The following is a 23,849-nucleotide window of genomic DNA, read 5'->3' as shown; positions in this document are numbered from 1 at the left end:
GTGCTCTTTTGTGGTGATCTGTATGATCACCCCTTGAGATATTAATCAGTCTAACGCCTGAAACAGAGATTGTCTTTTCTCTGGATCTTTAGGAAGGCTTGACCTCAGGAAGCGAGAGGGTGGAAAGTCCCAAAATTCCAGCTTGTACCCCAGCGTTACCGTGGAGATGACCATCTGTCCTGAATTTCCTCTTGCCAGACTTCTGAAAACTGCAGAAGTCTTCCCGCAGGGGGTTGCCTCTTCATGATGAGGCTTTAGGATTCTGCTTTGCAGGTTTCCGACCCCAGGACTTCTTTTGAGTCTGGGTCTGAACCTGAGTCTGATGGCGGAGGCAGTAGCCACTGCCTAAAGGCAGAAGCCCCTGGTGCAGGGGAAAGAGCCCGTTTAAATGAAGGGGGTTTATACTTTCTTTTTGCTGGCAAAGGAGTACTTTTCCCACTAGAAATAGTTTGGATACATTTGTCCAAATCTTCTCCAAATAGTTGCTCCCCATGAAAAGGGAACCCAGTTAGGAGGTCTTTACATGGTGCTTCGGCTGACAAATTTTTTAACCACAGGATTCTACGCATATGTACAAGCATAAGCGTCAGATGAGACGCCTGGTGAATAGAATCTTTAATGGCATCTATGGCAAAGCAAAATGCTTTTGGTAGTTCAGCCAGCTCCCAGGCTTGTTGCGCAGGAACCTCTTTAAGGGCCTGTCTAAATTGGTCCTTTAGGGATTAACAGACTCCTATTTCAGTGACTGCAGGCTATAATGTGTAATGTGAGTAATGCGCATCCTGCCAAGGAAAGTAGATTTTAACAGGGATTCCTTATCTGTTGGATCCTTAAGCATTTGTGCATTGTCTACAGGACAAGTTAGGCTTTTATTCACACTGGAAATCGCAGCATCAACTGCTGGCACTTCCCATCTCTTGCAGAATTTCTGCTCCATGGCATAGAGAACTGAAAATCTCTTAGTAGCGAGAAAATGCTTATCCGGGTGATCCCATTCAGCAAAAATAAGCTGTTCTAGTAATGCATGGACAGGAAACGCATGCAAGGGCTGAGAACGTTTTAAGGAACCCAAAGAAACTAAGCTTTCAGGAGACTCCATTAGGGACAGCATGAAAGTGGAACAAACCATCTCCGTAAGGGTTTGTATCACCAATTTCTCAGATTGTGAGGCTGAAAAAGGTTCATCTACCATTTCCTCCATAGAGAAATCATTGGTTGGTTTTTCCTCCTGATCGCCTGAGGGTAACACCTCATCTTGTGCCCACTGTTCCCCTTGCAAAGGTTCTGAAGTGGGGGAGGGTTTCTAGAATGCTTCCTATCCATTTGAATGGAGGATGCGATTAAAGCCGCTAATCTTCCTTCCAGACCCTGCAGGGTGGAGGAAAGGACATCTTCAGTCATGTATACAGGGAATGAGATGTGAGAAGCAGTTGCACCATCAATTTGTTCCAATGGCTCACCCTGGTTTGCCATAACTGGTAATTCAGGTGAGGATGACAGCGTGGAAATGTGACTCAAGATCCTAGTGCCTGGGGGTGAAACCTTTAGTACCTTTTTGGTCTTTGTGGTGTCTTTTTTAGCAGGCATAGTCCTAAGCACAAAAACAGAGGCACTATACAATTTGCACTTAATCGCTGAATATAGTCATGACAATAAAGCCGCTATAAAGTTCAGTCCAGTGCAGGGAAAAAAGTGTCCTTCCTGTATCAGGAACGCCAGTTTCCAACCCTCACGTGCCCCACAGCTCCTGTGTCCCTGTGTGCAGACTGCTCTGTTTCCGCCTCGTTAGCCGAGGAAAGATAGTCCCAGCTCTGGTTTTATTTGTTTGCCTACCTTGCATCCTTGTGGACGTTCATGATGCTGCTCTTAGGCCCCCCCCCTCTGAAATAAATCCGCCCCTCTGTTTCATTTAAAATGTTCCCGCGCTCGTGTGGCGATTTTCGTTTACGGGTCAACAGTGGGGGGGGGGGAGGCAGAGACCTAACAGAAGAATACATAGGTGGACTTTTCAGTTCCCAAGTTTCTTCCCTTAACTTATCCCCGCCGCAGGATTTTCTGAATTAACAGACAATCGAACCTTTACCGATCACGTTGGGCTGCATTTAGCAAACCTTCAAGGATCGGGTCCCTAGATATCGGGGTTCCAACTCCCTTGGACCTGTAAAAGCACCCCACCAGGAAAGCTTTAGGTAATGTAGCAAGACTTAAGCCCTGGGTTCCCAGTGGTCCAGCCCTACAAAGAGAGGCATTACAGACAAAAACCTTGTGCTTTGGATATGAGACCCAAGGTACCATCCACTTAGGCCTCAGTGGCACTTTGGTTGGATCTGGTCTATGGAGGCTATTTAAATCCAGCATGGATCTCTCCTGGAGCTCCTCAGAGCACATCTTCACTCATGACCAACACCTTAGACAGGTGAAAAAACTGCTGTACTCCTGGAAGGAGGAGGGGTTATATAGTGAACTTCTTGGATTGGGTATACCAGTGTCCATCACCTGAAGGTGCACCTATAACCCATTAAGTAATTACTTAAGGCTCTGTGTCCCATGTGGTATGATAAAGAAAAAAGTATTTGATCCTCTGCTGTATGTTTCAATCAATTTATAACTTTTTTGAAATGCGTTTTTCTGAATTTTTGTTGTTATTCTGTCTCTCACTGTTAAAATAAACCTACCATTAAAATTATAGACTGATCATCTGTCAGTGGGAAAACGTACAAAATCAGCAAGGGACCAAATAGTTTATTTCCCTTATTGTATGTACATGTGATTTTTTTTTGATTTTTTTTTTTTTTTTTTCAAACAAACTTCTTTCACGTTGTCAATATGGGGGTATTGTTTGTAGAATTTTGAGGAAAATAATGAATTTAATCCATTTTGGAATAAGGCTGTAACATAACAAAATGTGGAAAAAGTGAAGCGATGTGAATACTTTTCAGATGCACTTTAGATTGGACAAGAGGCTACGCTAAGTACCATGCCTTGCAGATTACCTTACTAATGAAGTACCATTAAATGCTACAGAACAGCCAGCAAGGACACCACATGCAGAGAATATAAACTATTTTTTTGTGACTTATGCCAGCTATTCAGTTATTCCTTATAAAAACCCTCTGTATTTAATAAAAGATATGACAAACATGGGCTCATAAATGAGAGCTTAAAAAAGTAGACCACACTGATGCTGTGACCTAAGTTATGAAAGATTATATAAAATAGCTGGCATGTACATGTTTCCCACATAATACATTTTCTTGCACTTCTGTTTTAATTTCCCTTGAAATCAATTTTTAATTGCAAAGAGCCATGTTTTACTGAGCAGTGCACAGCGATTAACCATGACTTCAGGGTAATCAATCAAATGAAACTGAGCAAACCAGATCAGCAGTAAATAGAAAAGGTCACATAAGAGGCATAAATGTTATGAGTCATTCTAGGAGGAGCTGACATCTTTGCTTTTATTTTTTTATGTCTATAACATTTAGCACCAGAGGGATTTTGTTTTGTTAAGTGATTATTATTACAATAGCTCAAAAATGCAGTACAGTGTGTGTGCTGTGAAAACAAATATTTGTCTTTATTTACACAGTTTGCGCATCTGTCAGTGGTTACATAAGATGTTCAAATGACTTCTGTGTTATTCAATGGTTCAGACGTATTGCAGAATCAAATTATCTTATTGTGGTGCAGTCTTGGCAAACATTATGTGAAAGTAGAGCATTTAGCTACAGTCAGAGCTGGTTCACACAGGGGCGACACGACTTCCAGGACGACTTGGAGATAACTTGAACACGACTTAGACACGACCTGGGGCGACTTACAACACGTCTTTAAGTCGCCTCAGGCCAGGCGACTTTTGCCGTGGCCAATCAGAGAATGAGCTCTGAAGGGGGAACTCCACGCCAAATTTATGAAAAAAAATTGCCGTGGGTTCCCCCTCCGAGAGCATACCAGGCCCTTAGGTCTGGTATGGATTCTAAGGGGAACCCCCTACGCCGAAAAAACGCCGTGGGGTCCCCCCAGATCCATACCAGACCCTTATCCGAGCATGCTACCCGGCCGGCCAGGAAAGGGGGTGAGGACGAGCGAGCCCCCCCCTCCTGAGCCGTACCATGCCGCGTGCCCTCAACATGGGGGGGGTGCCTTGGGGTCTGCAGGCGGGGGGCTTATCGGAATCTGGGAGCCCGCTTTAATAAGGGGTCCCCCGGATACCGGCCCCCCACCCTATGTGAATGAGTATGGGGTACAATGTACCCCTAACCATTCACCTGGGAAAAAAAGTAAAAAAAAAACACAACACACAAGGGTTAAAATAGTTTATTGCACAGCTCCGGGGGTCTTCTGTCCGTCTTCGGGGGTCTTCTCACCGGACTCCTCCGCTATCTTCTGCTAGCTCTCTTGCTAGCGGAGGAGCCCGGCTTTCTTCTTCGCCGCCGCCCTCTTCTTCCGACTTCGGGTGTCTTGTCCCCCTCTTCGGTTCTTCTTGCCGGGCCACCACGCCTCCTTCTAGCTCTTTTACAGGCAGTGGCCCGGCCCGGTGTTGTTTTTTTTTTACTTTTTTTCACAGGTGATTGGGTAGGGGTACATTGTACCCCATACTCATTCACATAGGGTGGGGGGCCGGTATCCGGGGGCCCCCTTATTAAAGGGGGCTCCCGGATTCCGATAAGCCCCCCGCCCGCAGACCCCGACAACCAACGGCCAGGTTGGGAAGGGAAGGGAAGAGGCCCTTGTTCTCATCAACATGGGGACAAGGTGCTTTGGGGTGGGGGGCCGCGCGGCCCCCCTTTCCCAAGGCACCCCCTATGTTGAGGGCACGCGGCCTGGTACGGCTCAGGGGGGGGGGGGGGCGCTCGCTCATCCCCACCCCCTTTCCTGGCCGGCCGGGTGGCGTGCTCGGATAAGGGTCTGGTATGGATCTGGGGGGGATCCCACGCTGTTTTTTCGGCGTAGGGGTTCCCCTTAGAATCCGTACCAAACCTAAGGGCCTGGTATGCTCTTGGAGGGGGAACCCATGCCAATTTTTTTTCATAAATTTGGCATGGAGTTCCCTCTTGAGAGCTGATAATTCTGTCAAAGTCGCCTCCGTATAGACGGAGATCCGACTTGGAGGCGACCTCCATTGAAATCAATGGGTACCAGTCGCCTACAAGTCGGATTGAAGTAGTACAGGAGCCTTTTCTGAAGTTGGAGCGACTTCAGTAGCGTGCATTAAGATGGCTCTCATTCACTTACATTGATTTTCAAATGTTGTCTGACCTGAGTTGCCCCTGTGTGAACCGGCTCTTATTCAGTTGTTTTTAGTTATATTTTAGTTTGCAGAATCAATCAAAAACAATTGAGTACTGCACTAACATTGAAATTTTCAGGACAAGCTTTCATGGTGTACCCCCTTTATGTGAGGTTCAAGCAGTGCTCTGCAATAATATGAACATTTTCAGGACAAGCCTTTGGAGAGTATGCCCTTCTTCTAATGATCTCAGTAGTACTCCGCACTAACACTGCAATTTTCAAGACAAGCTTTTGGGTATACCTTTTTCTTCTAAGGTCCAAACAGTACTCTGCACTAGCATTAATATTTTCAGGTGGCCCGGTCTTCTGTCGCCGCTGTCGTCGTCGTCGCCGCCTTCTGTTCTTTTCTTCTCTTCAGATGTTGACTCGTCACTTCCTCCGCTCACAATGACGGGGACCGGGCGCGCGGCGACTTATATAGGGACATCACTGGATGATGTCCCCGCCTATTATGATGTCACAGTCCCAGCATCCTCTGGGACTGTGACACCATAATGGGCGGGGACATCATCCGGTGATGTCCCTATATAAGTCGCCGCGCATCGCGTCGGAGCCATTGTGAGCGGAGGATGCGACAAGTCAACATCTGAAGAGAAGAACAGAAGGTGGCGGCGGCGGCGACGACATTGGCGACAGAAGACCGGGCCACTGCCTGTAAAAGAGCTAGAAGAAGGCGTGGTGGCCCGGCAGAAGAACCGAAGAGGGGGACAAGACCGTAAGAAGAGGGCGGCGGCGAGGAAGAAAGCCGGGCTCCTCCGCTAGCAAAAGAGCTAGCAGAAGATAGCGGAGGAGTCCGGCGAGAAGACCCCCGAAGACGGAAGACCCCCGGAGCTGTGCAATAAACTATTTTTACCCTGTGTTGTGCTTTTTTTGTACTTTTTTCACAGGTGAATGGGTAGGGGTACATTGTACCCCATACTCATTAAAATAGGGTAGGGGGCTCCCGGATTCCGATAAGCCCCCCGCCCGCAGACCCCGACAACCAACGGCCAGGGTTGTCGGGAAGAGGCCCTTGTCCTCATCAACATGGGGACAAGGTGCTTTGGGGTGGGCTCAGGAGGGGGGGTTGCGCTCACTCGTCCCCCCCTTTCCTGGCCGGCCGGGTAGCGTGTTCGGACAAGGGTCTGATGTGGACCTGGGGGGACCTCGGCGTTGGTGTTCCACTTTAAGTCCATACCAGGTGGCGGGGCCAGCGACGTCTCTTTCGCGGGCCCCCCCCTACCTGGAGACCCACTCGAAATAAGCGGACTTTTCTCCGGGCGGGAAAAGTCTGTTCATTTCAAAAGTACGGCGGACTGGCACACGCACGGCCGGATTGTCCGCCGAAATGCGAGTCCGGCGGGAAGATTGGAGTGCAAAACTACTTTCTAAGTCCGCCGTACTTTTGGGTAAAAAAAAGTCTGCCGGAGGCTACACACGGGGGGATTGTCTGTCAATTGCCAGACCATTGTTCCAAATTTTTACTGACAGTCTACTGACTGGAATGGTACCAGCTGATTGGAAAAAGCCAATGTAGCACCAATATTTAAAAAGGGCCCAAAATACATCCCTGGGATTTACAGACCAGTTAGCCTAACATCAATAGTATGTAAACTCTTGGAGGGGATGATAAGGAACTATATACAAGATTTGAGGAATGAGAAAGGTATCATTAGCAGTAATTAGCATGGATTCATGAAGAATCGTTCTTGCCAAACCAATCTACTAACCTTCTATGAGGAGGTGAGTTGCCAGCTAGATAAAGGAAGACTCGTAGACAAGGTGTATCTGGATTTTGCAAAAGCATTTGACACAGTTTCCCATACATTTTTACTGTACAAAATAAGGTCCCTTGGCATGGACCATAAGGTGAGTACATGGATTGAAAACTGGCTACAAGGGCGAGTTCAGAGAGTGGTGATAAATGGGGAGTACTCTGAATGGTCAGGGGTGAGTAGTGGGGTCCCCCAGGGTTCTGTGCTGGGACCAATCCTATTTAATTTGTTCATAAATGACTCTGTATTTGCAAACGATACTAAGCTAAGCAGGGCAATGACTTCTCCGCAGGATGTGGAAACCTTGCAAACAGATCTGAACAAATTAATGGGGTGGGCAACTACATGGCAAATGAGGTTCAATGTAGAAAAATTTAAAATATTGCATTTGGGTGGCAAAAATAGGAATGCAATCTATACACTGGGGGGAGAACCTCTGGGGGAATCTAGGATGGAAAAGGACCTGGTAGACTAGTAACTAGTAGATGATAGGCTCAGCAATGGCATGCAATGCCAAGCTGCTGCTAACAAAGCAAACAGAATATTGGCATGCATTAAAAAGGGGATCAACTCCAGGAGATAAAACGATAATTCTCCCACTCTACAAGACTCTGGTCCAACCGCACCTGTAATAAGCTGTCCAGTTCTGGGCACCAGTCCTCAGGAAGGATGTACTGGAAATGGAGCAAGTACAAAGAAGGGCAACAAAGCAGAAAAAGGGTCTGGAGGACATTAGTTATGAGGAAAGGTTGCGAGCACTGAACTTATTCTCTCTGGAGAAGAGAGACTTGAGAGGGGATATGATTTCAATATACAAATACCAGACAGTAAAAATAATGCCCAAAAAATTGAAAACCATTTATCATTTTCCTTTCACGTCACAAGTAAGTGCCACTTTGTGTTGGTCTATCACATAAAATCCCAACAAAATACATTTATGTTTTTGGTTGTAACATGACAAAATGTGGAAACATTTAAAGGTGTGTGAATACTTTTTCAATACACTGTATGAATGCATAACTGAGCTATTTCAGCTTTCAGCATACTTTAACATTATCACGAAATTGCTTTAAAAGCCAGGAGCGTAATCATATCATAAAATAAATAACTGATCTTCTCTCTTATATGTCAAGCTCTTGAACCCAAATTAGAATCCTACCTTGGACTTAAGGCATTAGTGCAATTTATTCAGAGGCTAACATGAGGGATATAATAAAAATGACATGTGGTACCTGTGCAGTAGACAGTCTTAGCAACTGTTGCCATAATGATGCTGGTGAAACCAGTGCCAGCCCCAAGCTCCAGTGCAGTACAACCTCTGAACAGATCTTGCTGGCTCAGAATGTAATCAGCGAGAATGAAAGCTCCGCGCCATATCTAAAAATGAAAGAACAGTAGCAGGTATTAATAAATGTCTTTATCATTATTAGTGCCAATTCTAATTTGTTGTCTTTTCTTTTTGGATATAGTGGAGTTTGTATAAATCTCTATCAGGTGTTTATTGATGCCTGTGAGCCCAATGGGCTAATCTCCCCTAGCTCATTATATTTTTCAATTCATTTACAATGGGCTCTTAATGAGATACAGCAAAAGTACCTACCCCCCCCCCCCCTTTTTTTTTTTTCCCTAAGGCTCGATTCACAGCTATCCATGTTACTTTTGAGTGTTTCTGCAGTGCTTTCTGCGTTTTTGTAACCACGTTTTTACCACAATTTTGTGTCTTTTTTTTTTTTTACTTTTTTTTTTTCGTAGCAAAATCTTGAAAATCTTGTGTTTTGGATGCGGGTCCATTGAAGTACATTATATGCAAAATGCTGTATTTTGTGGGAAAAAAATTCCCCGACCCTTTACAAAAATGCAGAGGCACAAAAATACATTGACGTGAACCCATTTTAAAAATATGTCCTGCATTTCTGCAAAAAGCATAAAAAATTTATACATGTGAATGGAGCCTTTACTACAATGCAAAGCATGTGCTTTTACATGTTTGTGTGGTAAATTATGGTCGTGTTTTCCTACTGGGTGAGCATAGAGGATCAAATACAAATGAAAGAGCACCCTCATAAGACACGCAGTTTGTCCAAAACACATGCATATGTTAAGCTGGCCTAGGGAAACACTCCAAATTGAAAGTGATTCTATAACTAAAATGACCATTCTCTTGCCTGAAAAAAACACCTGATATTATAGGAGTCCTCACTTGCTGTCAGGCTGATGTTATTTTAAAGGATAGCAACTGACCTTCAATAACTAACACATTGTATTGTCACATAATTAGTTTCATTTCATATGGTACCAGTGCAATACACACATCTCCTGTAATGAGCCCCTTGATATTTTATTAAGAGATAAAGCTGGCCCTTTCCTATGGTGTCTATTCCGCAGTTCAACTACTATTCCCAGGTACATCTTCTCCCCACTCAGTTGAGAAATAAAAACACCACCATCTCAAGATGCCCAGATGAAATGGAATAGAAATATATATGACAAGGGACAGCAGGATGGGGCATTGGGGGCAGAAAATGCTTACTGATCTAGGATTCATTCATCTTTTGGGATGTTAATTTGTCCCATCAGTGTCAATGCACATCTGGGTCCAATTCTCAGCCATCACTTGACACAATGAAAACCAGCACAGAAAGCACACTGGAGACCAGGCACGCCTGAATTTCCAGTGCATACCAAGCAAGCTCTGTCCAAATGTCTGGCAACCCAAGAGTGCATCAGTACACATTGCCTCAAGCACGGTTACTGCTGCAGCCCTGTGCCTCATGGGACCAGTCCATCTGATTGCCACCATCCAACTGAGTGCTGCTGCTGTGCAAGCCATGGAAGGATATGTGGAGGAGACTGTATTTTTGGCTGGCCAGCCTGTGGAATGGCCATGGACAGCTGGGCACAGAGAAATGTTGTACCATCACCCTTTGCTGGCTGGGCTTCACAAACTGCCCCATCTCTCTGTTGTACCAGGGTTTTTTGAAAGTGGCATTTCAGTAGTTGTTTTGCTTTTTGATTTTTCTTATGCCGGCATCCCTCCATAGGCAATGCCTATTGAAGTGTATGCATAACCCAAACAAATTTTTGTAACCTTCAGATAGATAGAGTAGGGAAGGATAAAATCCCTCCACTGGCTTCCGCTCACCCAATGAATAAAATTCAAAGTACTAACAACAACTTACAAAGCCATCCACAACTCTGCCCCCAGCTATATCACTAACCTGGTCTCAAAATATTAACCAAACCACTCTTTGGTCCTCCCACGACCTCTTCCTCTCTAGCTCCCTTGTCACCTCCTCCCATGCTCACCTAAAGAACTCCTCCCGAGCTTCTTCCATTCTTTGGAACTCCCTACCCCAATCTGCCCAACCATCTCCTAATCCATCCATCTTTAGACGATCCTTGAAAACCCTTCTCTTTGAAGAATCCTATCCTGCTTCTAACTAATACACTGTTTTTACTTTCTCTATCAGCTAAACCCCCACAGTTATTACATTTTGTATCACTTGACCCTCCCCCTCTTAGGTTGCAAGCTCTAACGAGCAAGGACCTCTGATTCCTTTTGTACCAAATTGTAACTGTAATGTCTGCCTTCATTTTGTAAAGCATTGCGCAAACTGTTGGCGCTAAATAAATCATGTCTAATAATAATAATTATTATGTGTACACCTCCATGAAGTCAATCCACCTTATTTTATCACCAATTCTAAATGCATACAATAGGGATATAACTTTTTTGTGGGGGAGAGTTTACCAAGACACGTGGCCACTCATTAAAATTAGAGGAAAAGAGGTTTAACCTTAAACAACGTAGAGGGTACTTTACTGTAAGAGCAGCAAGGATGTGGAATTCCCTTTCCTCAGGTAGTGGTCTCAGCAGGGAGCATCGATAGTTTCAAAAAATGATTAGATAAGCACCTGAGCGACCACAACATATAGGGATATACAATGTAATACTGACATATAATCACACACATAAGTTGGACTTGATAGACTTGTGTCTTATTTCAACCTCACCTACTATGTAACTATGTATCGGTGTCAGTAGGGCAGTGGTCGGTGTTAGTAGTTGATTGCTTTGTATCTTCTTTTTACAAGTTAATGGAGGATGAAGACACAGCGGGCGGATGAGGAGGCCATGGCGGGGGACCAGAGAAGAAGGGGGGTGTGGAGGAGAACATGGGAGCTGGAGGAGAAGGAAGATATCGAGGACAGTCAGGGATGATCAGTGCAGCAAGGGCAGCTGTGAGCACCAATCTCCCTGCATGGATTTTCAGGTGAAAGCCACGGAAGGGAGAGAAGGAGAAGCAGATGATGAAAAGCCATGCAAGGAGATCGGTGCTCACAGCTGTCCCCGCTGCACCATTCATCCCCGACTGTCACTGGACATCCATGTGTGGAGAAGTGACAGGGGGCAGTGAGCACACTCTGCTTTTACCCAGAATGCGCTCTGCCTCTCCTATGTGCTCTCTAGCAAAAGGGAGTGTAGAGGTGGGTGGGGAGTCTGCTGGCGTTATGACTCCACCCACCAAGCGCCAGATAACAGACCCGCTCACTGAATCCAGAGTTTTTGGGGGCTCCAAATAGAGAAAGGGGAGATATTTGAAAGGTAAGGATACATGCCGCAGACATGTATATCCTTATAGTTCAGCACTATGGCAGTACTTTATAATTGATAAGAGTGGGTTTACATCCACTTTAAAAAGGGTTTAGCTGAAGTTAGACTTTAATAGGTTTTTTTCCCTTACTTACATCTTACATCATTAAACTACATATTAAATGAAGCTGTCCCACAAGGTGACAACTCTTCTGAATTATCAGTGCTGTCATCAATTGCAGGAAGTAGCACATCAGCACACAATGGGTTAACACCTCCTCTGGAACCCACAGGACCACCTCTTCTTAGCTAAATAAAAAACAGCCCCTCCCCAACTGAAGTGTTCTTTTTTGGTCATGCTCCAGGTCACCTGTTGGTTGCTGCAAGTATTCCCCCCGTCGCATATACCCTTCCAGGTCAAGCCTCACCTGGTGTTAGAAGACCCAGAATGTTGGATGTAAACCTGCCTGAAACTGGGTGTCCTGTGTGCCAAGCCACAAGCAATGTTGCTTAAACAGCACAGATATTGTACAGGTGTGGTATTAAGCTCTGCAATGCCACCATTGGCCCCTCCCTTGGGGCTTTTTCTGCCTTGTACAGGCAGCACACTGTGCCACTCTCCTGGCTTGCTTTTCAAAAAGTGGCTATGGATGATGTCATGGGGGCAGGGAGAAGGGGGGGGGGGTGAGGGATAGTGACCAGCAGTCACCAAGAAACAAAATAAACAAACAGTCTTAGAAGCTGGCAGAGGGACAGGTTTCTTTCCCTCTCTCCGCAGTTCTGACACTTTTTCTCTTGTAAGCTAAAGACTTGTTGCTGTTGCTCCCTGCTTTGCAGTGTGCTCCTGGAAGTTTTACAGTCTGACTGGTTTTGTCTCAAACCTCGTACACAAGCTTAGATTTTCAGATGACCGAACGTCCATTTTTTGTGGCATGCTAGTCTCATGTCGAAAGTGAAGAGGATACACACAATATGAAAATTTTCATACGACAGAATACAATGTCAGAAGTGACGTAATGCATTGAATAGTTTTGTATGTATTCTTTCGTTTCTGAGCATGCGTAGTCTTGCGCTTACGATTTTTTTCATACGAAGTGTACTAATGAAACGAAAATCGCATGTTGAGTTCTCATCCGACAAAAATGTTATAATCTGCATAGTCAAAAAAGGCTGTTGAAAGCACCGTACTAACTATCCGAAAATTGTCAAACAGCTCGTCGCCTTTTCGATTCTGACTGTTTTCCGTCTGCCTCTGGGAGGGATCATTGGGCTCACCTGCTACTGCTTCTAAAGCAAGTGGATGAAAGCAGATAGGTCTTAAAGGGACAGTGCACCTGTTATTTTTTTGGTGAGAGAATTAGGATTTTCTCCATATTTTTGCTGTGCAGATAGGAGCTCACCACGCCTGTCAGTGGAACGGAAGACTAGAGAAAAGTGTAAGGGGGCAACGTGGGACATGTTTTTAAAAGAGTGCTCAAGGAATGCAAAGTATGGTGTTTTGCATTATTTTAGGAACAGGAGTCTTAAAATGCAAACACTCCAGACCAGGACAATCAGCATTCATCAGATTACGACACAGGACTGCTTTCATGCTCCTCAAGCAGCTCCCGTGGCAATGGCTCACATGCATTTATATCAGTGCAATAGGAAATGCCTTGCCCAGCTCAGGGTGTATGTTGGACCTACATGCAGTCTGCAATGAGGGAAAATTCATTTGTGTGGATTGCCTCAAGTGGCGATGCATAAGGAAGTGGATGCAAAAAATTTTGAAACCTATATTTACGAGGCTGTAGAGGAAAGTATGTGGAAAATATCCAGGCAAGATACAAAAATAAATATTAAAAAACAACATACATTTGATGTTAATCTGATTGGTTTGTTTAGTACCCAGGTCCAACCACTGCAAAAATGATGCAGATATTTCAAAATGTGGAAAAGGAAAAGCATTCTTTTCCCATAATAACAAAGTTAAAAGCTCATCGATTTATGAATAGGAGAGACCTGATAAGACCAAATTTACAGCTTTATCCAATGAAGCTGTCTGATGCATGTTTAGTGGATGGGGCCCTCCAGCATCTGGCGTGTGTTTTTGCCTTCCAATACCTTTATGGAAACGATGGATTAAAAAGTGGACTGAAGGCTGGTTCATACCAGATGCAGTCCAATGCATTTTTATTCTGCATCAAAAATGCATGAACAGTGTTTACCATGGATTCCAATGGCCTACTTCACACCAGTGCAGGGCATTCTAGTACAGTCAACTAAAGTCAAATATATGGACAGAGGCCAGCCTCAGAGATTTACAAGAAATATGGCACCAACATCCCTTTAGAAATAGACAATTTTGGAGATATGGGACTTTATGGGTGCATTTCGACACAAGAGTCACTCGAAAGTATATGTAAAAATATATTAAAAAAATTAATTATAAAATGAACAATATCATAAAACCAATGCACGCAATACAGTCATAGCCATAGGTGTGCGCAAGCATCCTATTATTGACAATGATTTACTGTAATCGCATTCATGTTTTCATCACGTTCATATATTCCTATCCCATGCTCAGATTGATAATACAATATATGATGTGATAAGTTTTGATATACTAATTGTGTTTCTTTTGTTTTTCTGTGCACATTTACAGTTATTTGTTTGACCATAGGTCTTTACATCTAATAAACAAATCTTTGTGTTCTTTCCTGAGGAAGCCATACAGCGAAACATGGCGAATATATGAACGTGCTGAAAACATAAATGCGATTACAGTAAATAATTGTCAATAGTAGGATGCTTGCGCACACCTATGACTATGACTGTATTGCATGCATTGGTTTTATGATATTGTTCATTATATTATAAATTTTGTATATATTTTTACATACACTTTCGAGTGACTCGTGTCAAAATGCACCCATAAAGTTCCATATCTCAAATTGTCTATTTCTAAAGGGATGTTGGTGCCATATTTCTTGTAGAAATGATGCTGGCCTCTGTCCATATATTTGACCATACATAAAAAGGGTGGATAATACACCCATGATACACCTACCTGTGGTCAGACACCAGCGTTAACCATTTTAAAATTATACTTTTAATGCCTGTTATGATAATTGTATAAGCGTAAAGGCAACGGTTCTTTACTAATGTAATATTATAAAAAAAACAATTTTTTTTGTTTTCTCTCCCTCTACATAGTATTGTTTTCACGGTAGCAGCTTGGACCAGTTCCAATATCCATTTCTCTGGTGGTATATTCACACTTTTCCATCTTCTGGGAATCGGTTTTGGGTGAGCCGCAGGGGACACGATGGATTATTGTGGGCAGGCATGGGTGTGTTTTGTGTTGGATGTCAAAGAGGTACATTCCAAGGATGTCACAACAGAAGCAGATGTAGAGAGTTAATTCCTTGGTCTCCAGAGACTGGTGGAGAACAAAAACCTGTCTCTTTTGGCACCGGGAGTTTTTATGGTAAATAAACAAAAAATCAAGTTGTACCTTGGGGTTTGCGTACTCAGATATGCCCTAATATAAAGAAATGTGAAAAAAGCATGGAAATCTAATTTACAACTATGTTCTCTCAAAATGATGCAGATTTTTTGTGATCAATAGGAATTGGATACAGAAATCTTAAAATAGCAGGAAGACCATGGTAGCATGGTCTCCTATACAGGTTTCCTAGATAAAGATAAAAAATTTAATTTTAATTTAAATCTCACTAAATATGCTACTATTCTTATCAAAACAAAAAAGGAGAACAAAGTATATGATTATGAACAAGCATACAAGTGGGCTCAGCAAGGAACACATCCTCCATAGGGGTCACTATAGTCAGGGCCCCCCAAGCGACTAAACCTTCACTTAATTGAATCCGATACTTTATCTCCGTCATCTGCACCATATGTTCCAATAAGTGCACAGTTTGACGGCACACGTAATGCATTAAAGAAAAGAAAGAATGAGGTCGGAAATGGATCTCATAGGCAGTCCAAAACAGCCCATGCTTCAAATAAAGATAAAAGATCACGCTCCTAACGGTCACAGAATTGTACACCACACACACCCATGTCTGGTAATGTATTAAATCATTCACTAATGTCACTCACTTCACCCACAGTTGTCAATTCAATGTCACTGCCGTCGGGACTCCTGTCCCAACAGATGGCTGAACCACTTATACAAACACAAGATCCCTCTATGGACATACGCATGGCACATATTTATAACTCCAGCACTCTCACTGACCCTAAGAGGGTACCACTTTCTGCACCCACACCTATGCGTACACCAAATCACCCCCAAAGTAGTTTGTCCCGATTCCAGACAGGTAACCTATATAATCTTAAATTCATGTATACTTTTGACCAGAAAAGGATCACATTCTTAGACGTGGAAATTTTCACCAAGGAGATTGGAGTCCCGGGTTCTACATTATATAGGAAACCCTCAGCTGGAAACAGCTTGTTACATGCAAGTAGCACAAATCTGGAACAACCAATTAAGGACATCCCCCTACAGTCAATTCCTTAGAATATAACGTAATTGCACTCATTATGAGGACTTTCAGATGAAAGCAGACCTACTGAGAACGTCTCTTGGTTAGGGGCTACAGTAAAACATGCCTTAGAAGGACTTTTAATAGGGTTACAACTCAGGACAGACACTCGATCTACAAAACTAGAAGAGTTACACAAATGACAGCGACACAAATCATCACTAAACCTAATCATCAGCATGGTAAAGTACGCAATATATACAAATAATTTTGGTATCTTAACTGCAGACCAGAAGATTCTGAAATGTATTAAATATTAACCCAAAATCACCTTTAAAAGATTAAGATCCCTTTGAGATACATGTCCAGTCACCAGAAAACCAGCAATACAGGTAATACCTATGATACTGGGCACATAGCCTTGTGGCAAGTAACTTCTGTCCCTTTATTTTGAAAGGTAATAGTGTCACTCTTCCCAACAATTCAACTTGGACCCCTAGATATAAAACCACTTGTCAGTCAATTGGAGCTGTATACATAATGACATGCTCCTGCGGGGCATTTTATATAGGCAAGATGAAGCGTCCCCTTTTTGCAGAATTAGGGACCATGTTTCACTAATCTCTAAACGCAAAATGGAAACGCCTATTAGTAGGCACGTAGGATTACATCATAATTTCGATCTAAACTCTATTGCCTTCTTTAGTCTTGAGCACATCCCTCATCATGAACGTGGGGGTGATATCGATAAGAAACTTCTACAACTAGAAACCAGGTGGATTTATTTGTTGTAAGCGACTCGACACCCTGGCTTGAATGAGGGGAATCGGTTTTAAACCCTTTTTGTAATTTTTTTTTGCAATTTAGGGGTTCTCACTCCATCTTCTCTTGATTATTGGTACTGCCCCCTGTTTGTGTTCCTTGCCCTCTTCCTTCCCCCGCCCAGATTTAGCAACACCTTGAGATGTGTTTGCCGATATCTGGTTCTTATAACTGCTGCCGTGTCTATTATCATTTCCGTTCACATTCTGTGCAGAGGTAAAGTTAATATACTATTTGTATAGTATATTTTTCTTTTGTCTCCTTTTTATGGTCATGGGTCTCACCCTTCTAAATGTATTGAATTTATGGTTTTTGTATTTGTGCAATTTTGCATGGCTGCATGTGTCCACTTGGCAAGATTCCTACACATCCTTCCTTTTCTCCTACTAGGGGGTGCGGTCTCCTCTCTGCATCTGCGCCGCCCTTTGCCCTCTTTGCTTTTGGGTCCCCGTAAGGATGCCTGAGGGTGATCATGCAATCACCCCGAATACTTTGCGGGCTGGTTCTGTGTACGCCCACCCTGAGGTGTCCCCGTGTTATGCGAGGATAACCCCCTTTTCACACCTGGAAGTGTCAGACTTTGGTCTCCTCCCTTATGGGCGGTTTTACCTAGATGCCCTCTGTGGTGGGCGAGTCCCATCACACAGAGTACGGCTTTGGTTTCCGGATTTAAGTCTGTGCCATGTGGTCCCTCCCTTTTTTTTGCATCCGCTGTGTCATTGCGGCGTGGCATCGTGCACTGTGCTCTGATGCAACAGGGAGGGGTATTTAAGGACCCACGTGGCAGTGCTCCTTTTGTTGGGTTCCCTGGGAGCTGTGTGCTGACAGTGATAGAGCAACAGGTACAATAGGCTTGGAGAAAGGATTGAGAAGATTGTTTCCCTTGCCATAGTAAGCGGCAGCAGAGTAACACCCTCACTGTGTTTTTAACAGGTGTAGACACCGATCGTTGTAAAGGGGTTATTCCCTCTCTCTCTTTACTTGCCGATTTGAACACAACTTGACCCATGTGTGGGTTACATCGATTTAACATCGAGGCAAGTTTAACTGTGCATTATATTAAGCATCACAATATGTCTTTGTACCATGAGTTCTTTCTCCCCTCTCCATTTTCTATTCCTATGTACCCATAGATCTAATTAGTGGTCATGTAGAATACAAGGTGTCTGGTGTCACCTGTCAGCAATCCTGGCTTCCAGTATAGATTACTTTGGATGAGAAGCTAGATATGAGCGAGTTAAGCATATATTTAGAAGTCTGCCTTACATTTACATATCTCACTCATATCCAGCATAATGTCATGGTCTGGAGTCAGGCTCTGAGGCCAGTAGCTATAGCAGCAGAGCAGGTATTCACACAGGTCACCCTGGCTAATGACACAGGTTCACCTGAGGTGCGGGGTCTAAGTACTAACCAGTATTCACCAGAACTCCTGATGGTGGAGATGGGCTTTGCAGCGTGTTCGTGCCAGGTCGCGGTCCTCAGGATAGCCCCACCAGGAGGTGAGCAAGCCAGAGTCTGGTAGCAAATATAGCAGGTAGGGATCAAGCAGAAGTGTAATCGAGAAACAAGCCAAACGTCGGTAACAAATAGTTGCAGGTTGGGATTCAGCAGAAGCGTAGTCGAGGAACGAGCCAAATGTCAGTAACGAATGGTAGCGAAGATACGGTCGGCAGCAGGAGAAACAGGAGCAAGATATTGGCTGGTGAAGGCACAATATTCTGGCAACCAGGAAGTGCAGAGACATGGCTTAAATCAGGAAGTTCATGGGAGGAGCAAAGGGTTCAAGGTTCAAGGCAAACAAGATTCAAGACAATATCATTCAAGGATTTGTCTAAGGAACTATCCAAGGAACTGTTCAAGGCGTTGTCCAGCATTCTAGATGGCGCAGCAAGCAGAGTCACTGCCAGACACACCAGAGGTCCCAGGTTCAAGCCCAGGTCCCAACACATAATGTGTTATGACCATTGTCTATTTATATTGGCAGATCATTTGTGTTACACCCCTCCCTACGGGAGACCCATTAACTACAGGGCGTCACTGGCTGTGTGGATGCACTGCATTGAGAGATACCACTCCCCATTTTTCAGTTTAGTTCCTTAGGCTCCCATACTCAGATTGAGGTAGGAGCTAATCTTTATTGGATGATACTTGCCGAGTGTACAACTGTAGCCATATATGCATAGATAATACAATATATGATGTGTTAAATTTTGATGTAATAACTTGTGTTTTTGTTTCTCTGTGCACATTTATAGTTGTTTAACCATAGGTCTTTATATCTAATAAACAAATCTTTACGTTCTTTCCTGAGGAAGCCGTATGGCGAAACATGCTGAATATATGAACGTGATGAAAACATGAATGCGATTACAGTAAATAAGTGTCAATAATAAGATGCTTGAGCACACTTATGGCTTTAACTGTATTGCATACATTGGTTTTATGATATTGTTCATTTTAGAATAACATTTTGCATATATTTTTACATACACTTTCGAGTGACTTGTGTCGAAATGCACCCATAAAGTCCCATATCTCCAAAATTGTCTTTCTACAGTCAACTAAAGTAGAATATGTTGCATTTTTTCTGTATGGAACGTATCTGGAACCTGGCAAAACGCATTAAAAAAAGCACCAGAACACTTCAAAAGTGCACATGCAGAAAGATATCTTCAACTCTGAAATTGTGGCGAGCTGGCCCTCAGACTTGTAGAGAATATTGACTGTGGCAGTTTTGCCTGTTGACCAGCAATATCCTTAACTTTGATTTTTAAAGCATTAAGAAATGGCCATAAAAAATCTAAATGGAACCTGCGGGCATGTTTCTGGAGGAGTTGAACCTGGCAGCTGACTTTTGGTGGAGGCTTCAATAGACCTAGTACAAGAGCTGGCACATTCAGTCACAGCCAAGAGAGCTTTGTGGTTAAACCACTCGAGGGTAGATAAAGCTTTCACACAAGCTTTCTGTAACATTCTCCATAATGGGAGATTGCCGCTTGGCAAAAGGCTGGACAACGCAATCAAGTGTGTGGCAGGAGAAAATTTACCAAATCACAGTGAAGGGGGCTCAAAATTCCCTTTTACATGGAATCAAATCCAGAGCAGACTGCTAGACATCTGGAAAGTCTTTTGAAGGTATGCCCAACTAGTCTCTTCCTTTGGGAGCCAAGATGGCCTCATTCTGGAGTGGATTTGGTGAAAACCATCAAAGACTGGTGGGTGCGGAAGGCAGTTAGGTAGAAGTACAATAGTGAATTAGACCACCGAATCACTTCATTCATGAAAACAGATCAAGAAGAAAAAACCATTGCAAGATTACATATAAGAATTATACTGCAACAAGTCCATAGTGCCGGTGCAACCAGAAGAACAGAGTCTAGGGGTTTCTCCCCATTCTTTCTAGTACTCAAGGCATCAGGAGCTTTTCCTACTATCTGGGTCTGAAGAAATCAAATGGGTTCATACACACCAAAAGGTGGCGTCTGTGCAGTCCTGTGGATAGTTCAGCAGGAAGACCAGTTAGAGTCAATCGACCTGGCTGATGTATACTTCATGTACCAATCACTGTGTAACAACAGAGTAAGGTTGCCACATCATCCCTTTAATCCAGGACACACATTAATTACACAGGGTCTGTGGCTGATTAAGGTAGTAATTAAACTCACTTGGTGCCTTATCTGCATTAAATCAGCCTCAGAACCTGTGTAATAGGTGTCCTGGATTAAAGGGATGATGTGGCAAACCTACACTAGAGACATCTGAGATTTGCAGTGACCGAATCACAGTTCAGGTGTCTGCCATTTTTAGAATTGGCACAGCACCAAAAATCTTTTTGAACATTTTGTTGGCAGTGGTGGCGGCAATTCATCTTAGTGGTAGAGCCTGATCCCCCTATTTGGACCACATTTTGAATGTAGCACATGTAAGCCAGGAGCTGGTAAAGCATTACAACCTTGTCCTTTCCCAGATTCAGTTGACTAGTGAACAAACAGGGAAAGCAGTCAACCCCTTCTCAATCCATGAAGGAACTTGGAGTAGTATTTGATACCCGAATAAGCCATCTGGTTATTCAAAACTGCAAAATTTCCAAAATGAAAATCTGCATACGTCAAGGAGACAGCAATTATGTCAGCGAGGGATTGCACTGTCCCCATTGGGACCTTTTACAGTGGCCATTTCAGTGGTGCCTTGGGCCAGGTGGCATATGGGGGCATTTCCAATTTACTTTCCTCAGTCAATGGGGTGGGCTGTCTATGGATCAGAAGGGCTTTGTATCTGCACAAATTTAAAAGAACTCGTGTTTTGAGCCTCACTAGTGTGCCTCTTTCAGGGCCTGCCTCACAGCCCAAGAGATGGAATTCTGATGTCAGAAGCCAGTCTTCCTCCAGTCTGAGGAGACAGGTGCAAGGCTATTGGAGCCTGATGGAATGTAGATGCTCTGACTGTCTTGAATGGAAGGCAGTTTTTCTAGCATTGCAAGCCTTTCAGGATCTTCCTCCAAGGGGGCCCAAATGAAGTTGATGATTGACACCAGCAGTAGCCTACATTGCCTGCCAAGGGAGCACCAAGAGTCTTTTCTGGTTACGTTTCACAACAGAAACTTTTCTTTGGGCGGAAAGTTGCTTACAGGCAGTTAACGGCAGTCTACGGAGAAGTAGAATCCACTTATTGATCAGTAAGGCTGATAATGTTCCTCAGCCAGTATTGACTCTATGGGGCATTCCAGCAGTAGCTCTCATAGAGACTCCACTGAATGAGCAGCTTTTGGTATTTGCAACAAGGTACAAAGGTGAAGACTCTGTGATAAAAGATGGGTTCACAGTGTCATGGGTTTTTCTGTTGGTCTTTGTTTTCCTCCAGTGTCCTTGATTATGAAAATTGTCTCCTGTGTTCCCAGCTCTAGACAGTGTCCTGGATAATTTTTCAGTCAGCTTAGGAGGTTGGTCTGGCAACTCCATTCAAGTACAGATCTCTGCCTTTTCCACCCATCTGCCGTCTGAGAAAAAGGATGAACCATTTATCAGATGCTTTGTGCAGGTAATCCATACATGACTACCAAGGAAATCCTTGTTCCTTTCATGGAACATACGTTTTGGCTCTGAAAGCACTGGTGCAGGAGCCCTTTGCTCCAAAAGCTTCATTGCCATTGAGGTTCCTCATGTGAACTAGTTCTTTAAATTGATTCCAAAAGAAGGATTTTGGAGAATACAGCACTTTCCTGCAAAGATCCCTTTTGTGTATTTTTACCAGAAATAGTGATACTATGTCCATCTTCAAAAGCTCAATTCTAAAGTGGTATCCAGTTTTCAGGAAAACTGGGACTGTCCCTCCGAGCTGGAGCCTAAGAGAGCCTGTTCAAAACATGTGTAGTCCTGAAGAATCGTGGCACCTGCCTCAGTGTGGCTATTTAAGATTGGCACATCCAGACCATAGTGCTTAAAGTCTCTGAGGACTCTTATCCTCTGCTATGGGAGGTTCAGCATGATATCCTACACCCTTGGTGGTGGGCTTGTGAGGCGCCATTGGGCGACCCCCTTCGGTTTCCCCTTTTAACTTTCATGGTTTTCTCCAAATTTGGATATTGGGTGCTCCGTATTTGCTTGCAGTGGGATCCAAGTTCCAAAGGAGTGCATTTCCATCCACAACATCCCATAGAGGGTTAGGATTATAGCTCATTTGATCTCTCTCGAGATAGAGGGTCAAAAGGGTCCAGTAAGTGCTCCTACTATCAGAGGTGGTGGTTTTCACAGAAGGTGCTTCTATTAGTCTTGGTGTTGGAATTCTTGATGAACTTAAATTTGAAGATTCTCTCAATAATTACTACTTTTTCACATGGACCTTTTTATGCGTTGTCACAATTTATTAATTTTTTGTCACTTTTTTGTAACTAGCGTGGCTTTTTGTTGTTTTACATTTAGGTTTACTGCAATTGACAGATAGCATCAAATTCATATATTACGTTTTAATATTCAAACATATTTCTGTTCATAGTTAATCAGGTTGAAAAAAGACACAAGTCCATCTAGTTCAACCATAAAAATAAATAAAAAAATAATATCATACAATCCCATATACACAATCCAATAACAGTTGATCCAGAGGAATGCGAAAAACCCCAGCAAAGCATGATCCAATTTGCTACAGCAGGGGAAAAAGTTCCTTCCTGATCCCAGAGAGGCAATCAGATTTTCCCTGGATCAACTTTTCCTATAAATGTTAGTACCCAGTTTTATTGTAGTTTGCAGTTTTTATGTACATTTAGGAAAGAATCCAGGCCTTCCTTAAGGCCGGGTTCTTACCTATGTAAATTAGATGCAGATTTCCCCACATCCAATTTGCATAGCAGGAGAATGTCACTGGCTCCCTATGGAGCCAGCTCACATATCTCCGTTGTGGCTGCGGAGTGCACATTGCACAAAAACGTGCATCTTTGTCTACGTTTCAGGAATTGGAAACAGGATTTGTCCCTGAAACAGGGGGAACAGGGACGCACAGCACTCCTGTGCGATCCGCAGCAGGTTATAGTGTGAATCTGGCCTACTGAGCTGGCCAGAACCACCTGTGGAGGGAGTTTATACCACATTTTCACAGCTCTTACTGTGAAGAAACCTTTCCGTATTTGGAGAAGAAATCTCTTTTCCTCTAGGCGTAAAGAGTGCCCTCTTGTCCTCTGTTGACCGTAAAGTGAATAACTCAACATCAAGTTCACTATATGGACCCCTTATATATTTGTATTTGTTGATCAAGAGAGAATAAATTCAGTTCCTCTAATCTTTTCTCATAGCTGAGCTCCTCCATGCCTCTTATCAGTTTGTTTGACTTTCTCTGCTCTTTCTCCAGTTCCCCGATATCCTTTTTGAGAACTGGTGCCCAAAACTAAACTGCATA

General features: G+C 43.5%; 1 protein-coding gene across 3 annotated transcripts in view; it reads right to left on the bottom strand.

The window, feature by feature from the left end:
* The window catches only part of METTL22 (methyltransferase 22, Kin17 lysine), a 553,862-nt gene that overhangs the window by 312,108 nt on the left and 217,905 nt on the right, over positions 1-23,849 (bottom strand). For all 3 annotated transcript variants that reach the window (XM_077448831.1, XM_077448832.1, XM_077448833.1), the window contains one exon: positions 8,279-8,423. In XM_077448831.1, coding sequence (XP_077304957.1) covers positions 8,279-8,423 — 145 coding nt within the window. The remainder of the gene's footprint in view (positions 1-8,278; positions 8,424-23,849) is intronic.

This window comes from Lithobates pipiens, unplaced genomic scaffold (assembly GCF_037356315.1).
Source record: "Lithobates pipiens isolate NorthernLeopardFrog02 unplaced genomic scaffold, aLitPip1_a1.2 Scaffold_22, whole genome shotgun sequence".
In the NCBI taxonomy this organism is placed as follows: Eukaryota; Metazoa; Chordata; class Amphibia; order Anura; family Ranidae; genus Lithobates; species Lithobates pipiens.
Note: the sequence above shows the minus strand (reverse complement) of the source record. Positions and strands in the feature narration are given on the sequence as shown.